The following is a 17,694-nucleotide window of genomic DNA, read 5'->3' on the forward strand; positions in this document are numbered from 1 at the left end:
GTGAAAAATATTTGTTTTTCATGCCAGATGCCTACTTAAAATGACACTTGTACAAAGCTACTCAAATAATGCTTTTGCGTGAAACCTCAAAAGAGAATAATTGAGCAGGCGTTTGGACATTATTTGATTGAAATATTAGAGGAAGAAGGTACTCGCTCCAACTAGTTTACTTATCTACTATATTAAAAATAATTGTTCAATTTTACTTGTTCATTTTAAAAAATTCAGAGATAATTTACCAATTTTTTCTATTTTACTCTTAGTATTAATAAGTCAAAATGTTCAATTCTTTTTTTCAACACTTTGGAATTATACTACTTAAACTTGGCTTTATGAAAATCTTGGTTCCACAACTAACTTTTTTGAAGAATATATGAATTGTTGGAAAGCATGACTTAATTAGTTGGTTGCACATTTTGTTTATAGACTTCAATTGATTTCAATCATTAGATAATTAGCAATAATTAGGGGTAATATGACAAATAAAACTGGAGAGAGGGAGTGTACTTACTACTCCATCTGTTTCAATTTATGTGAACTTATTTCTTTATTATTTTGTACCAAAAAGAATGACTTCTTTCTATAATTAGAAATAATTTACCTTTATAAAATAATTTATAGCCATACAAATCATACGTGGCTCATTTAACATCACAAGTTTAAAAGTCTTCTTCTCTTTTTTAAACTCCATATCCAGTCAATTGAGTTCACATAAATTGAAAGAGAGAGAGTTTAATGTTCCCGTTTTTCCCCCCGGTCGCTAAACAAGAACACGGACGAGGGTAAACCAAAGGACTTTGATCTGAAAACACATTATTTGACAAGAGGACTTTTAACAAACACTTGATGTGCATTTCTTTTAACCTCAGGTTTCTTATTCTCTTCTTCTTTCTGAGCAGTCATTCACAACATTCTCCTCTTGCTCTTTACTCCTGTCACTGCAAAACTGGTTCATTTGAGCACATCCAATGGCGAAGAACAAGGCATGGAGAATAATCCCAAGACCCCTCCTCGAAACAGTCCTTAACAACCACGCTCAACACCACCGTGTTCCTCAACCCCTTTTTCTCCACGGCCCACGTGGCGTCGGCAAAACCACCCTCATTCTTGAACGTAAGCTAATTGCTTCACTCTATTACACTATTCATTCTTATATTAACTCCAAATGGCTTTACTGTATTTTATACAAACCCATTTAAAATTTTTGGCAAAAGCTTGTCCTTATGCCAAGGGTCTATCGGAAACATGCTCTCTACCTCTCGAGGTAGGGGTAAGGTCTGCGTACACTCTACCTTCCCCAGACCCCACTTTGTGGGATTATACTGGCTAGTAGGTAGCTGAGGGTGTGTGGGGCACAAGCGGATCCATAATTTAACTTCTACGGGTTCAATCTTAAGATTTTTACTTTTTTAGTATTGAACTGTATCTTTAAAGTTATGGGTTCATATCTACTATTTATTACAATTTTAATAATTTTTTGCACATAAATTTATGCTCCGCATCGAGATTGGGGGTTCAATGGAGGAATACCTGGAGTGTGTTACTTATTCTCCTCATTTACTTTTCCTTCAGTAGTAGTACTCAGTTATCACTTATTTTTCGATGTATATTAATAGCTATTGCTGCATTTGTTTTGTATCTTGCTATTGTGCTGTCTATTTTCTTACAATCTTGCATCGGATACCTTTCTTTTGAACTGAGGGTCTATCGGAAACAACCTCTCTACCCCCACAATCAGTGTATTACACAAAATTTTCATATTAGCGATTACCAATCCAAAATTCAAAGTCAAACGGGTTTAGTGTATTACACACACACACACACACACACACAGACACACTTTTAATTTTTGGCATGAGTAATTTTTGACCTTATAGATAGGAGGATGGGAGGATATGAGGGTTGCAGATTAGGGTAGGAGGTTAGTAGTTAGTTGAGTGTTGTCTCGCTTTTCTACGGGATAGGCTTGGTGGTAGTTTGGAGCACCGTATCTGTTGTATCTGTTTCTACTTTCTTACCAGAAGTATTAGAACTATTCTCATAGCTTTTTGTTCTTTGGTTATCGCATTATTTCGCTCTATGCTATGTACTGCCTTCCTTATTAGTTGTCATGTCTCCTTCATTTCCGAATTTCCTTTTTCAAATTGCTTTGAATTGTTTTACTTGAGCCGAGGGTCTATCGGAAACAACCTCTATATCTCCACGAGGTAGGGGTAAGGTCTGCGTGCACTCTGACCTTCCCCAGACCCCACTTGTAGGACTACACTAGGTATGTTGTTGTTGTTGTTATTGTTGAACTTGCTAATTAGACATGGTTTTTTTGTGTTAATACAACTATGTTTTTCAGGTCTTATGGGTAAATGGAACAGTGGCCCTCATATCACAGGCTACGTGGACTTTGCCGAATCCATAAAAGATCATCACCCAGTTCATGGCCAATCATTTCCATGGGGTTCTTGGTCTAACTGCGATCCTCCTTCGCTGCCTTTTCTTAGAAATCAACTCGAAAGTTGCTTGGAATCGATGGCCCAGAAAGGTATTAAGCTTGGAACTATAAGTTCTCATCAGATTTTCACTGTTTTGAGTAAATGGCATGGGCTTAATACAGCACTTAAACAGATCCTAGATGGTAGTAATTCCAACCCTAGAAAGGCTGTTTCAGTTAGGAATAATTCAGTGTTGAGTTTATGGGAAAGGGCGGTTTTTGCGTCTAGTGTTCGATTAAATGCCCAAGAGAAGAGTGGGTTGAGTTTGGAGGAGGATACATATTATAGGGAAGCAATGGGGGCTTTGAATTTGGCTAAAGAGGTTATAAGGGTGCAGCAGAAGTGGAGAGCTAACGCGATTAAGCACTTGAATCAGACCGGTGGGTTTTCAAGGCCGTTGGCCAATTCAGCAACTGATTGGCCCTGTTTGTTATTGGAACTCCTTTCATCCGCCGCTGAAATAGATTATTTTCAGGTAATCGGAATTAAGTTGGGTCTTTGATTTCATACAATTATAGGAGTTTAAATTGATATTATACAAGAAAAATGGCTATTTATATGTATTGGTGGAAATTATGAGTAGGGAGCTAATACCTGAAATACGAATAACTTGTGTCTGGTGCTTTATATAATATGATGTTTTCTTGGTTCGCATGTCAAAATGAATAGCCGAAGCTGGTGATAAACAATATTGAAGTTCTAAAGAATGCAATACTGACGGATGATTCTACAGTCCGTGCATCCTTGTATCATGATAGTCTGGTATGGAGAATAATAGCCTTGGGTGCAAATGAGAGATCTCTTCCAGTTATTCTTGTAACATCTGATAGGTAATGCAACTTAAAATTTTCTTTTGGCCCAAGACCAAGTCGTTGAACTTACATTTTATAATGCTCTGTTGCATCATGTTTGAAATGCATGCGTTATGTCTAGGATCTGCATTTGTCATGCATCTCAATGGATCAAATCGTCAAACTTTCATTTTATAATGTTCAGTTGCATCATGGGTTTGAAATGTATGCATTAAGCCTCATGTTATATCTAGCATCTAGATAAGTCACACAGGTATATATGGTGCCTCTCTGTTCAGAAATTTCAAGTTTAATAGTCACAGAATACAGACAAAAGGAAGTGTAGCACTCCAACTTCCATATTCTATAGAAGAAATGCGGTAAAGTGCTATGACCTTATTTAAACAAAAGGCTTTAAAGTGATACATCTTTTGTGGTTGAAGTGCATGGAGTGTAGAGGAATATAAGTGGCATGAGGTTGTCTGTGCAAAGTGCTACTTATCCTCCTTGGCACATCTGATGCATGTTTGAACGTGGAAATCCTCTGTATCTTCTATGAATTAGGAAAGCTAAAGTACGAGTCAGTTTTTTTTTTTTTTTAGAATAATTACAATTACCAAGAAATCTTTGAGGGCCAGTTGCCACACTGTTTGAACTCGGCATATAATGGCCCCCTCTCCTCTACCCTTCTCCACTTAAATATCAGGTTTTGTGTTTGACTCATGATGTGCACCTAACCTACGCATTACGTGTTGCGCTCTTACCACTAGACCAAAGACCTGAGGGGCAGTATGAGTCAGTTTTTCATTCAGTAGGTCCCAAAAGAATGATCTACATCCCTGGATTTGTGCAAAATGCATCCCTTGAATTGAATATGTGAATTTATGTAAGCTTCAGTGGTGTGCGGGATTAGCATGCTTTGGAGGTGAAACTTCATTGCAGCATCAAACATCATCAAAGAAACTTGGTGCATCATTTGTTTAGAATGCAATGGGTGATGCCGGGCACAGTGAAGGAGGCTTTGCATAGTTGGAATCAGAGAAGAGGAAAGAGAAGATCAAGGGAATGGAGTGTCGTCCTTTAGCAATTATGTGGGTCAGTGGGAAAGAGAGAAATAGGAGGGCATTTGAAGGGGTGGAGCAAGATTTTTTAAAGTTGCAAAGTAGTGTTTTATATCTAGTTTTCTTTTGGTGTACTTATGAGGTCCCTATTTGTATAGAGGATTGGGACTCTTTTGTTGAGAATCATATTTTGGTGTAGATTCTCTCCTTTTGGTATACGGGGATTTCCCCATTTGTTAATAAAAATATTTACCTTATCAAAAAAATTACTGTTGCTTGTCTAACAGTTAGAATTGATGCCCCTTTATGAGAAAACCATAACCACATGTAATATACTTGCAATATAATGATCTTGCTTTGAATACTCTTGCTGTCTCACCTGCCTTTCAGTAGTTATATTCATATTTGATTGTTATATGCTCTGAAGAACTATCTTTAGCTTCCTTTTAATTTGATTTGGAGATTCAACACTTAACAAGAAAATTATTGCAGCTACTATTCATATCGTGCCTATATGGATTTTGGATTTCCGGACATTTTCATCTCACGTGAGGTAAACACATCAGAATTATTTAAACTTACTGCTTCACCTCTCAATGGGTATGAATCTTTTGTTTTGTTAGCTTATCAAGGAAAAAGAAAGAGGATTCGAAGCTATTGCACAATTTTTTCTATGTATTGCTTTGGTAAAGTGCAAAAGTGTTATGATGCAGTTTAAACCTTTTTCTCCTGCCTTGTCTTGATGGGGGATCTATAAAACTATGAATGATTTTCTCAAGCGCATGCTGATTGCATGTTTTCTTCGCTTTTCCTCTTTATTTTATTTATTATTGACATGTCTCTTCATTGAAGTGATAGCGCCATCTTTCTCGTAGTGGTTAAATTTAATAGGCAACTTAATTTATGTATGTCTGGTTTCTGTTTGTCTTGCACGTCTTACTAAAATTTGCTTTTTCTTGTGAACTATGGATACATCTAACTTTATTTTATTTTTTGATAAGTAGCTGTGATATATCTCACTTTGTTGGAAATGCAGACTTTTGGGTGGACTCCTGCAGAAGCTAAAATGCATATGGTTGATGACTATTTTAGTCAATCAGAGGTATAGTCTTCTTTATCCCAGATGTACAATCATAAAAATATGCTTTTTGGCTCAAATTATATCATGATGATGATTTTGCATTCGGCTGGTCTTGAGCTCACTTATTTTGCAGTGGAATGTGATTGTTGAGGTGCTAGGACCAAATCCAAGACATCTATTTGAGATTTATGCACTCAAGCTAAGTAATTACTACCAAAAGTGAGTACTTATTACTTATTTTCTTATATTACAATTGATCTACGGCAATAGAAGCTCCCAGCTCGCGATTGTCATATAAATATCATGAAACCCAGTCAATTTCATAAACTGCTGATCTGGGGTTGTTTTTCTTATAAGAACAATAGAAATTCCAAGTATGCATTACACTGTGAGGGGAAATGTGGTTGACCAGTTTCTTAGTTATATTAAAATAAACCATTTTTCCAAGAGAGACCAATAGTACTGGTCATTTTTGTGTTTTTTTTATCAAGTGCCAATGGACAGCTTTTGGGAACTTCCTGGAAAGCTTTCTATGGCATGTAATCTGCAGCAATTTACATATTACTTTTTCTTTGGGAAATTAAAATGAAAGGGGTCTCCGGGAAAATAGACTAAGGTGGGGAACATTGTCATATACAACTTTACATCCCATGTCTTCCAAGAAAGCAACTGCTAAAGATCTAGATATTTCCAGTGCGACCTCTAAACCATTCATCATTTATCATGGTGGGGTTACATAGTACTTCTTTTTTGTTTTGGCTGAAGTATTGTTCCTTTATACTTCTTATATCTCAGCTTTGTGATTTACAGTGCATGCTTCATTCCTTCTTCACCTTTTCCCTAACATTGTCTTTTATTCTCCTTGTATATGTGACTTAAATCTCACTTAGATATGTGCAAAAATTGTCATTTCCTGTTAACATATGTGGAATACTATTAGATAATTTTTCCATCCTTGACTAAATTATAATCACATATTAAGCCACTCCTATATTTTGTGGAATCTAGGGTCATGAATGAGAAGAGCAGTAAATTTGAGGATATCGTGGACGCATACTTGGCATATCTTCAAGTAAGTTCCAGAATAAATTACAATTTTCACTGCTTTTGTTTTTTAACTTGTTTCAGTTGTGGAGCTTTTACCCCTGTAAGTGTATCAGCTGAAGTTTGCGAGTCAGATAAATGTTAAGAAAAAAAAAGGACAAAAGGAAAACCAACTTTTCAAAATCTTCTTATCTTGGGATTCCTTTAAACCTATTGATTTTGATCAGGATGCTCCTTTTGAGTTCATTCATAAAAATGAAGGCATGCTTCAGTTTTTATCACTTACTAGATGTGGTATGTCCGTGCAAGCACGGGCCTAACAAATTGAGATTGAATTACACTTCTTCGTACTTCTAAACATAGAGTAAACGCCATTTCATCGATTCAGACTACACCAACTTCCAATTGGCAAAACATAAACTAAAGCCAGAATAAAATAAAACTACAAAATTATACATCAAAGAAATATTTGTATTGTTCGAGCATGACCCAAGATTCTTGGGTCGTAGTATTTCTTCATTGCTTGGAGAGCACAACTCGTACTTCAATTCATGCCAGCGCACAACACGTGTTTCTAGAGTGCACTTCATGCAAAAACACAGCACTACAAGTCTACAACCTCCAATAATAGAAACACAAGTTAATAAAATACACCTAAAGATACAAATGTAAGAGGCAATGTCCTTATTTCCATATTAGTAAAGCAAAAGCAAATACTCATTGTAGAACCTTAATCTTTAACAACTATCTTCAATCCTACAAAAAAGAGCATATGCTCGATTGCTTCAGCCGAACTGAACAACCAAACATGTGGTTAATGATCAGTAGGTTAGAAAATAACAATACGACCCTTTCTTACTAAGTGATTTGTTCAACATATAACAAAAATCACCGGTTAGTCCCATCACTTGCCAGGTTGATGACCAACTTTTTATTTAATCACAGGACCTGTGAAATCCAGTACATACGCACGCCTTATATTCTAACAGCCAGATTTAAATGCATACAATATTTTATTTGTAACTATAAGACAATGTTGAAGGAACTACTTGGAGTTCATACATGAATATGCACCACATTAGGTGATGCACTTCTATAAATCTCACCTTTTATACTTTGAATTCTTAAATAGAAACTGTTAAGGTATATATCTCAAAAAAAGATCACAGCAATAGTAAACCTAACCACATGTCTACCAACAGAACAGAGGTAAGAACTCAAGTATTAGTACCAAATTACCAAGTGTGGAATACCTCCAAAGATCGGTCCAAAAGACACCAGTTAAGGGGTCTAAGCTCTTTGAAGACATGTATGGTGTGAAAGGAGACCGACTTCAAGAGTTGGTAGTTTTCTATTATGAATTCTAAGGCTAATGAAGTGCGTTATGGGCTTCTTTCCGTTTCCTGTAACCATGTACTTGTGTCACCACAACTTATGGTGGTGTTTACAAGGATTACCAGTTAGCTCTGTAAATTTGTTGATGACACTTCCACTTTCATGGCTGCTAATCTTGACTCTGCCAATATAATTCTCAATTCGGTATGCCCTAAGTTACATTTCAGACATTTGACTTCATATTTGAACAGCTTTATTTATCACTCTCAAGGAGTTGAGAATAAAATAAAAACTTTCATTATCACTTTTTAAAGTTCTTTAGTTAAGAACAAACTATACCCCATCATTGTCAGCTAATGCCTTGCCATAGGATTAGTTCAACTACCTTTCGGGCAACACATGCCAAGTTGCCAACAAAGGATTTGATTTCATTATGTAGCTTTAACTTGCTGATCAAATGAACAACCGTGTGGAGCAGGGAGTAAGAGGAAGAGATTCCAACGTTATCCACATAATTAAATCAAGTAGTAATCTAAGTTCTGTGATAAATCACCAACGAAAACACTACCAACTATCAAGCGATGAGATAGGAAATACATTAATCTTCTTTAACAATGTCCAGAGATGCGGCAAAATGATTTGCTCGATTGTTCCTCCAACCAACAACTCCTTCAAATCAGTACTTGTGAAATGCTGAGAATTAAGATAGTGTTGAGGCTTTACAAAATCTCTATAAATAAAAATATTGGCAGAAACTAATATTTGCAATTGATTTAGAAGCACCTTTTCCAATTGTAGTTGACAAATGAAAATCTTATGATTTTCTTGTCTTCACAAGACCTGGTCTAATATTAGGAGGTATAGGAAGCGTGGTATCAGGTATGTCTGTCATACTATAAAAATCCAACATGATAAATAGAAAGGTCCTGGTGTTTGTGGAGAGTTGATAAATCCATCAAGAATATCTGGAGAATGATACCTGCTTGCATTTTTTGGAGTATTTGGTTAGAGAGGAATAGGAGATGTTTTGATGGGGTCTCAACTCCCATATGCCATTAAGGACTAAATGTATTTCTAGTTTATTTAGTTGGTCCAGTTTGACCTCAGTAAATTGTCCAGACCAGTTGCTGGACTTCACTAGCTCTTTAGCTCTGGCTTAGTCAGTATTTGTATAGAAGCCAGGAATATTTTTTGTAAGCTTCAATGACTTATCTTGTAACTACTGTATCTTCTTGATACTTTTTTCTTTAATGAAATCACTTACTTCATCAAAAAAATTAATAGAAACAACTTAATAATTGGATGTACAACCGAGTCTTGTAATAGAAGCGCAAAATGTTGCACACACGAAGAAACAAAAACTGAAAGTACAACTGAATCTTGTAATAGAAGCGCAAAATGTTGCACACATGAAGAAACAAAAAATGAAAGTAAATTGAAGAGCGATACCACCTGAGTACGAAATGTTGAACACACAAAGGAAACATGAAATTACCGAAATGCCCTCAAACAGTAATGTAAATGACATTTTGCAAGTATTTGAGCTTGCATTCGTGATACTGCATTTGAGCTTGCATTTGAGTCACGCATTTTACAGCTCATAGTTGAAATTACTGAAATGCCCTCAAACAATAATGTAAATGACATTAAGCAAGCATGTCGATCTGAGTCCTCAACCCATGCTTCTATAATATTAGAAATAAGCTATAGGTACTTAGGACTTTGCAACTATTTGAGCTTGCATTTGAGTCGCTAATTCTTGTTTTATTTGCCTTATTTTATTCATGACTAATTCTTGTTTTATTTGCCATATTGTATTCATGTATAAAGTTCATGTTAGCTTTCGTACAAGCTCATTGCTGTTAGTTTTCTCTCCCATATAAAAAGATTTATACAACTCTACAACTAGGAATAGGCAAGATATCTATGAATACAATTGATATAAAAATGGAAAGAGTGGAATGTGTAATTGGGTGTAATTACACAAACTTGCTGTGATTGTTTGACCACGTAATTACATCTCAAGGAATGTAATTACTTGGTTACTTTTTAGTTTGTTTATTTTTTTACTTTAATTTCTTTTTATTTTTAATTTATTTTTATTTCTATTATTTTAATTTTTTTTATTTTTAATATTTTTTTATTTCTATTATTTTAATTTCTTTTTTATTTTTACTTTTTAATTATTTTTATTTTTTAAAATGTATTTTTCTTTTTATATTATTTATTTTTCATTTTCTTTCTTCTCATTCCCAATCTTTACTTCTTGTGGTTCCATGTAATTGCTCGTATTTTTTTATTTTATTCATTTAGCATAGCCTTGTTATTATTCTAATATTTGAAACTACACCTCTTAATATTGAAAAGAATGAGTCATTAACAGAACTTACATAACGTTATTAAAGTAGCATTTTATTGTGAATGAGGTTATAGACTTCCTTTCTTTTGAATTATTTACTTAAGTTGTTGAACTTACTTATGTAGTTGGAATTTGACATAAGAGTATTATGTTGAACTTTTTCTTTTGGATTTTGAATTTAGGTTATATTTCCAATTTTAAGTCATTTGCTTTCACAATGTTGTTTATTTTTAACTTACATTTGATGGATTTTTTGTGTCAAACATTTGAATAATGTTATGGCATTATATTTATTAATATTTTTTTTTTTATCAAACATCCAATCCATGATGTTCTCACAAAAAAAGTCTTCTTTTAAGTTTTATAATTAATTAAAATTAAATATTAATTTGAAAAATATATATTAATTATTTTTGTTACAATATTAGTTACAAATATATGATTATTAATTAATATATTTTCAAGAAATAATGTGTTATTAAATAGCTAATTTAATATCATTTATAAAGGCAATATTTTTTAAATATTAATTTTAAATTTTTATAATTAAATTTTATTTTTAAATTAAGCCCTCCTCTGTAATTACACTTGTGCAATCAAAACACGCTTGTAATTACATTGTAATTACGTTATGATAAACAAAGTCATTGTAATTACACTCGTGTAATTACTAGGCTGTGTAATTACTACCCTAGTAATTACACCAATTCCAATTACCAGGTGGCTTTCCAAACAGGCCCTAATGTGCTGAATTATCTCAAGGAAACTTGGTTGATTTTCAATTCATTACAAAGTCAAATGTCTTTTTCCATTTAGTTAAAAGTTTTCGAGCTATGTATTTCATTAATTAGTGAGAGTTGTGCCTTCCGTCTTGATTTGTTTGATCCAGAATGTAGACTGATAGAGAGACTGTTAGAGGAAAAAAAATTAAGGAGTTTTGAATATAATTTGCATCCTTTTGATATCACGAGTATGTGAGGAAGTGTCTCTAGTTTTGGTGCTTTAGTTTGGAAAAATTGAACATGAATTAGGGTTATTAAGAGAATTAAAACAGTATACAGAAAATTAAATGCCGAAAAACACTGGATTGGGGATCATAAGATAATTAAGGCAATATCCAAGTCACAGAGGTGTGAAGCAGGTGCGAATAGAAATCGAGCAGACTTCTTAAATTTGGATAATATTCTACTTTTCAATTACGAAAATGTTTCACGGCCAACATATGAGAACTTCTAAATGTTTAAAATCTTTGATGAAGTCTAAGCCCTCCTCTGCTATTCTTACCTGTATTGTAGGTAACAGTAGTTAATCCTGCCATGGATAGAGCATTGTCACTTATACAGAAGTTTGCAGTTGATGCACGAAATGGAAGAATTTTGAAGGACAAGCTAAGTTTTGGTGCTCCGTGGAGACACCCTCCATCTTCTGATGATCCTAAATTGTGTCGTCAATGGGCTAAAATTCAACTTATGGACTTTGTTCAGTGTCTTGTGAATGCAGAATTTGGGGTATCTTTCATCTTTTCTAGTTTTTAAGCTAATAAGCTGGTGCTAGCTATAACTGTCTAATATACAAGCATAGCACTAAATTAGTCAATGTGAAGAGCTTCATTTGTAGAGCTATTATTTACATGCTACTCTGTTGTTTTGTGTCTTCGCTCAGAAATCATGTAAATGATGTCTCTTTACATTACTTTCTGGTCTAATTTTTCAAAAAGTGCAGAAAGTATGAATACACCAGGACCATCATAAATCAGAAAAACATTTAAGGATAAAACAAAAGTTCTGATGCCATGGTTTTGTGCTCTTGTGATTGGGAAAGAAGGCATTCCAAAACTTGTCCCTAAATTTTGTACATGAAATATGATTACAGTTCTTAGAGCCATTAGTATCATAGATAATCATTTTTTTGCTCCAATTTCCAGGTCAACTACCTAGCTGATTGTAGTCTTGAAATCTTTGATGATCCATCTGCTATTGCATTATTAGAGGTACTTATGAGTCAGTAATACCTTTTCTATTGTGATGTTTCTGTGTTTTCTGCGGTTCTCATTTTTATTCTGAGTTTGAATTTCCTCCTGCGGTTGCTACAAAATTTGCTGTACAATATTTCGCTATAATTCCATGAATATAAAAGGAGGCATCATACGGAAAAAAAAGATGTGAATAACTACCTTCCCAATAGCTGTCCAAAGAGGAAACACAGATATTAAAAGAACTAAAAAAGTTTACATTCCCCTTGCACTGTAAATTTTATGTTTACCTTTTTTTAGGTCGGTCTGCTTTATTCACAACGGGATCCATCATTCCTTCGTCCTGTTTCTCGGGGTATTCAGAGATGCCTTGTTAGATGGTAGGATGTGCATTGTCATTCACCCTGGCTTTAGAACAAGTAAGACACATCCACGAGTTAACACTTTTCGTTGTGCTACAGGCTTGTCCAAGAGCGAATCCAACTGCACTCAAAGAGTTCACTCCAGTTTCTTTGGCAGCGAGTTATACGTGGGCGTAGCTATCGCCATCTGATGTTAGAAGTAGGATACAAGTAGAGCTCATTCAAGGTAATAATTTCTAATAAAACTTTCAAGGGATATTTTTGGTTATGGGTCTTGTGAACGTATATCTATGGAATAAGTCTCATTCATGCTGTGATTTCACTTCTTTATATTCTAGAATCACTCTGAGTCAATGGTGTCTGATCAACTCTTTTGACATGATTTGCCTGCTTACTAAGATATTGTAAGAAACAAATATAGAAAGCTATAACTACTTCTATTCAGTTCTACATCTAAAGGTGGTATTCAACTTTATGTCGTTTCCCTTATGCTTTTTGGTGGCTAACATACCATGTGCTATGGTCTAATAGGCGTATGGTGAATTAATTACTGTTGGTCAAGCTTTTTGATGGATATATGTTTACCTAAGGTTAGACTTAAATAGTTTTTGTTTTCTGGAGCCGCACTCTTGTTCTTAACATGACTCTTTCATCTGATCACATTTAATAAGAGCTTTGTATTGCTGCATTTCAGGTAATTTTGTACGATGGTGAAGATGTCCTTTGATCATTAAAAGAATTGTAAGTAAATCTTGAAGACAATTATTAATTACCCTATCCTGCAGAAGTAGTAGGTCTTCTGTTGAGTAGCCTGCGATCAAATATAAATATCTACTAAAGTTTATTATAGCCAACACTAGGAGTGGCAAACGAGCTGGTTGGATCAGATATGAGTGGGTCGAAAATGGGTTAAACAAAAATGGATAATATATCAGACCCACCCATATTTAACACGGATAAAAAAATGGGTCATATTATCCATTGTTTCAGGAATATTCAGGTGAGAACACAAGTTGAAAGCCAAAATAAGCTTAGACTCCCAGAAAGCAAGAACTTGTGAAAAATAATAAGTAGACAAATGGGTATTGATAATATGGATATCCATATTATCCATCTGGATATCCATTATTTAGTGGATAATATCCATATTTTATTCATTTTTAAATGGTATGTTATCCAACCCATATCTAATGGGTCGGTCAGATTGGATGGTTACTTTTTTTTTTTTAGCCATTTTGCCAGCCCTAGCCACCATCAAAGGGTTTAAGTTTGAAGGAAGTGAAGAAGAAGGGACATTCTAGCTTTCTTCTAAAAGAACTGACCAGAATTCCCGATAAAGAAAACCGTCAGTGCTGTTTCAGTCTGACATATTGCTTTATTTCCTTGTCCTAAAGCTTCTTTGGCTTCCAGAGCCATAGTGCTATAGAAAAACTGCATTCTGTTTCACTAACATATTATGCACTGACTTGGTGTTTCCCTTAGGGAAGTTGTGTATAATCACCCTTAACGACTAATTATTACTTTTGCCACTATAGTATTCTCTTATCAGAAACATTTTTCATATGCTTCGTGTGGTGTTGCTTCTTGGCTTTGATCTTTTGCTTCATCATTGGTTTTTACTTGCAGTTGATGTGTAGACTACTGGGATTTCTCTCTTCTATATTCATTGAGCTAAAGTTAACATTTGCAGTGTACTGTTGGTTGGAGCTGTTACAAATTTGTTAGGAGCAATATTGTTCTCATTCATCATCTGTGATCCTTCGAGTTCGTCCCTCTTCGGTCGAATATAGCATCCCCACCATATATTTTGAATGGTGAAGAATAGACCTAGAAACATCCAGACTAAAGTACAAAGTCAATTGTGGACTTCTTTTATTGGAGCTTGGTGGGGGTCTCTCTTCAATACTTGAAGTCAGTCTTTTCCTTTATTGAATTGGTATGGAGGATTTTTTTATTTCATTTTTGGGTGGTGCGGAATGGAAAGGGAGAGAGAGAGAGAGAGAGATACGGCGGCAACCTTGAAGATCAGCCTGCAACACTTCACTGCACGCGCATCCATGAAAAGCATTCAGCCGTTGATTTATGAAATCAGATATACCAAGACTCTGGGAGGCCCATTTTTATTTGGTGCTTCGATAAGCAATAATTCCACATATACTCTTAGGAAGGACTGAATTTATCCATGTACAGGAAGAAAGTTTAGATTTATAGTTGAGAACATCTAATTCTCTCAATCTGCAAGGGAAAAGCAATTGAGAAACATTGTTTTCCTTAAAAAAAATTCACTTAAGGGTGCTCAGGCAGCTTCTTGTCCTACTTCTAGATATGATTGAATAAATTTGACTGTTATAATGTTGATGGTTAAGCTAGTCGGATGGTTTGTTAGCAAAGCATTATCCTCTCTTTTGGTCTGCTTCAATTCTTTCTTATTTTCGTGTATGTCGTGTGGAGGAGGATTGGAAAATCATGACTTTGCAAATTCTTACTATTTCACTGCAGCCACTGTAGTTGATGATCTCCGCCCCTTAGCATATTTTTTGCCATTTGAACTTTTGTCCTCATTTTATGCTGATTTTTAATTTTTATCCCATAACAAACAAGTTTTTCATGGGACATAAATTTATATTTTCGCATCATAATATTCCACAAGTTATGGCCCGCATGGCTTTTGCTCTTAAAGAACTTATGCTAGGCATAAGTTCGATTGCTAAAGGACAAAAATTAAAGACCAACTCACTTAGACGGGTAAAAATTAAAGACCAGCCCATTTGAAGGGCAATTTGTGCGATTTTATCATATTTCACCAATGCAAGCATACCTGTAGAATGAGAGCGGTTGGAAGGAATTGCACGTATTGCCCTTCAAATGAGCTGGTCGTTAATTTTTTTCCTTTAAATGGGTGGGTCCTTAATTTTTGCCCTTCAAAATCGAACTTATGCTTAGTAGGGTATAAGTTCGCCTAAGTTCTTTACGGGCGCGGGGCATAACTTGTGAAATATTATAATGGTAAAAGGGGCTTGAACTGGGTTGGGCTTGAGTTTTTAGCCCGCAACTTGTGACTGGTCTTGCCAGGTTAGCAGCCCATTATGAGAAATGAAAACCAAAATCCCCCACCCCACCCCCCCCCCCCCCCAAAAAAAAAAAAAAAAAAAAAACACGAAGAAAGAAGAAAAGTCCATTTTTCTGTTCAATTAGTTCTTCCTGTTAAAAACTAAATACCGTATACCGTGCGGCAATTTGCAGGATTGCCCTTCGCTGGGGTGGTCTTTAATTTTTGTCCCTCAAAATAGTGGTGTTTAACTTTTGCCGTTCGAGGCGAGAATTTCCGCCGAGGCGGGGTGCGAGGGATTCGAATCCGCAACCTCGAGAGGTATTGAAAGGCAAAACTTAAAAACCACCGATTTGATTAAAAATTAAAACCACCCCAAATGAAGGGCAATCCGCGCAAAAAAAATGTATACCGTGGTAGAGCCAAATATATGGAACCCTTTGTTAGAAGATTAAATTGTGTATTTATATAGGTAAAAATTACTTTTGATATCTGTATATTAAATTTTGTGCAAGTTTAACGAAATTTCTGATTTCGCCACTAAGACTGTATATCCTTATGTCTCTAGAACAATAAACATGAAATGATATTATTCATAATAATTGGTTAATAATGAAAAAAAGAAAGTCACACAAGTCAAATTCAAAGAAAAGGATCACTAACACTTTCTGTTATAGCTGTGTTGAAATGCCTTTCAAAAAGACAATTGAGACACAAAATACTCGAACCTAAATTTTGGATCTTAGGTTTTTTCGAAGTTACAAAATTACTAGTATATGATAGGCCAATACTATGTTCATTAGTCTACTAACAAAAAGAAAGAAAAATATATCTTAACTAAATGTTGTTATTAACCTCTACGAAGTGAAGTGAGAAAGATGTATGTGTTGCGCTATAGCTCAATAGTTAGAACTTAGAAGTGATTATAATTTAAACTGCAGTATCACGAATTTAAATTAAATGATCTTACAATTATTACAAATTCGTCGAAGGAAATGAAAATTTTAAACAAAGATAAGATCTGCCTAATGGTGGACTTTAGAGATATTGCAGGGCCCTCATATTTGGATGATTTCAAATTTGTCGGAAAATAGATTTCATTTAAACACAGATAAACCAAAAGGGGGCCAAAAATATATATATCTTAATTGATCCACGTTATACAACTTTTCACTTTGTCAAAGTTGAACAAAAAAAAAAAAATTTGTATAGTCTTGACACGTTATACGATTAATTTTGTATGGATCACGTTATACGTTTCATTAAAAAATAGTTTGTAAGACGTTGTCTCTATTTAAATCATAAGTTTTAATAAAAAAAATATTGATTTTTTTAATTTTTAATTATTAATTTCAATAATTAAATTTATTTAAAATATTTATTTGAGTTATTTTAGTCAACTTTATATGTCGAGAAAATTAATTGACTTTACTATATGCTTTAAAAATTGACATTCACGGCTACATTACCAAAGGATTTTTACGTTGAAATCTATTGCGTAACATCATCGTAAAAAATCAATAATTTTTTCGAATGGGATAAAAGGTGTTTTTTTAAAAACACGGTTTGTCCGCGTAGATCTCGAAAAAATATGATTTAAACGGAGAGCGCAAAGTTATGCAACGTTTCTTACAAACTATTTTTTTAGAATTAGATTTATATTCAAAATAAAGTTATGTCTTGGCTTAAATTAAAATTAAAAATAAAATACCCTAAAGTTTCCAAATAAAACTTACTTCGGACCTTTTCAACGTTAAAATACAAATAACGTGTCCTTGATGTATTGTCGCGAGAAAAAATACGGAGAAAGTATGGAAAAACACTAAGTCTTTGGTTGCAAAGAAAAGATTTATTGATTTATTAATTATTGCATGTGTTAAAATATTTATTTGAGTTATTCACTGAAATTAACTATATGCTTTAAAAATTAAAAAAATCAATAATTTTTTTTTTATTAAAAACACGTAGAATATGATTTAAATAGAGGCAACGTCTTACAAACTATTTGTAAAACGTCGGGGAGAAAAAATTAATGAAACGTATAACTTGGACTGATCCACGTTATACAAATTTTTTTTTTTTTCGTTTGGTTCGATTTCGGAAAAAAAAAAAAAGTTGGGGTATAACGTGGATCGCTCCACGTTATACCCCTTT

At 34.3% G+C, this 17,694-nt stretch overlaps 1 protein-coding gene across 1 annotated transcript; it reads left to right on the top strand.

Annotated features, from left to right (window-relative positions):
- The first annotated feature begins 885 nt into the window (after window positions 1-885).
- Window positions 886-14,910, top strand: LOC132068673 (uncharacterized). Its single transcript, XM_059462341.1, has 13 exons — window positions 886-1,113; window positions 2,348-2,961; window positions 3,156-3,316; window positions 4,831-4,891; window positions 5,375-5,440; window positions 5,553-5,638; window positions 6,428-6,491; window positions 11,453-11,665; window positions 12,082-12,147; window positions 12,430-12,509; window positions 12,591-12,717; window positions 13,023-13,081; window positions 14,182-14,910. The coding sequence occupies exons 1-11, from the start codon at window positions 969-971 to the stop codon at window positions 12,703-12,705; spliced, it is 1,671 nt and encodes a 556-aa protein (XP_059318324.1). The 5' UTR covers window positions 886-968; the 3' UTR covers window positions 12,706-12,717; window positions 13,023-13,081; window positions 14,182-14,910.
- The last annotated feature ends 2,784 nt before the right edge of the window (window positions 14,911-17,694 follow it).

Source organism: Lycium ferocissimum, chromosome 8 (genome assembly GCF_029784015.1).
Source record: "Lycium ferocissimum isolate CSIRO_LF1 chromosome 8, AGI_CSIRO_Lferr_CH_V1, whole genome shotgun sequence".
Classification (NCBI taxonomy): domain Eukaryota; kingdom Viridiplantae; phylum Streptophyta; class Magnoliopsida; order Solanales; family Solanaceae; genus Lycium; species Lycium ferocissimum.

What these genes read in the sequence shown, in the direction of transcription:
- LOC132068673 (XM_059462341.1), top strand. Translation starts at nt 969, where the DNA reads ATGGCGAAGAACAAGGCATGGAGAATAATCCCAAGACCCCTCCTCGAA. An exon ending in CATACTTGGCATATCTTCAA is followed by an intron (nt 6,492 to 11,452) that starts GTAAGTTCCAGA and finishes CCTGTATTGTAG; the next exon opens with GTAACAGTAGTTAATCCTGC. An exon ending in TTGTGAATGCAGAATTTGGG is followed by an intron (nt 11,666 to 12,081) that starts GTATCTTTCATC and finishes TCCAATTTCCAG; the next exon opens with GTCAACTACCTAGCTGATTG.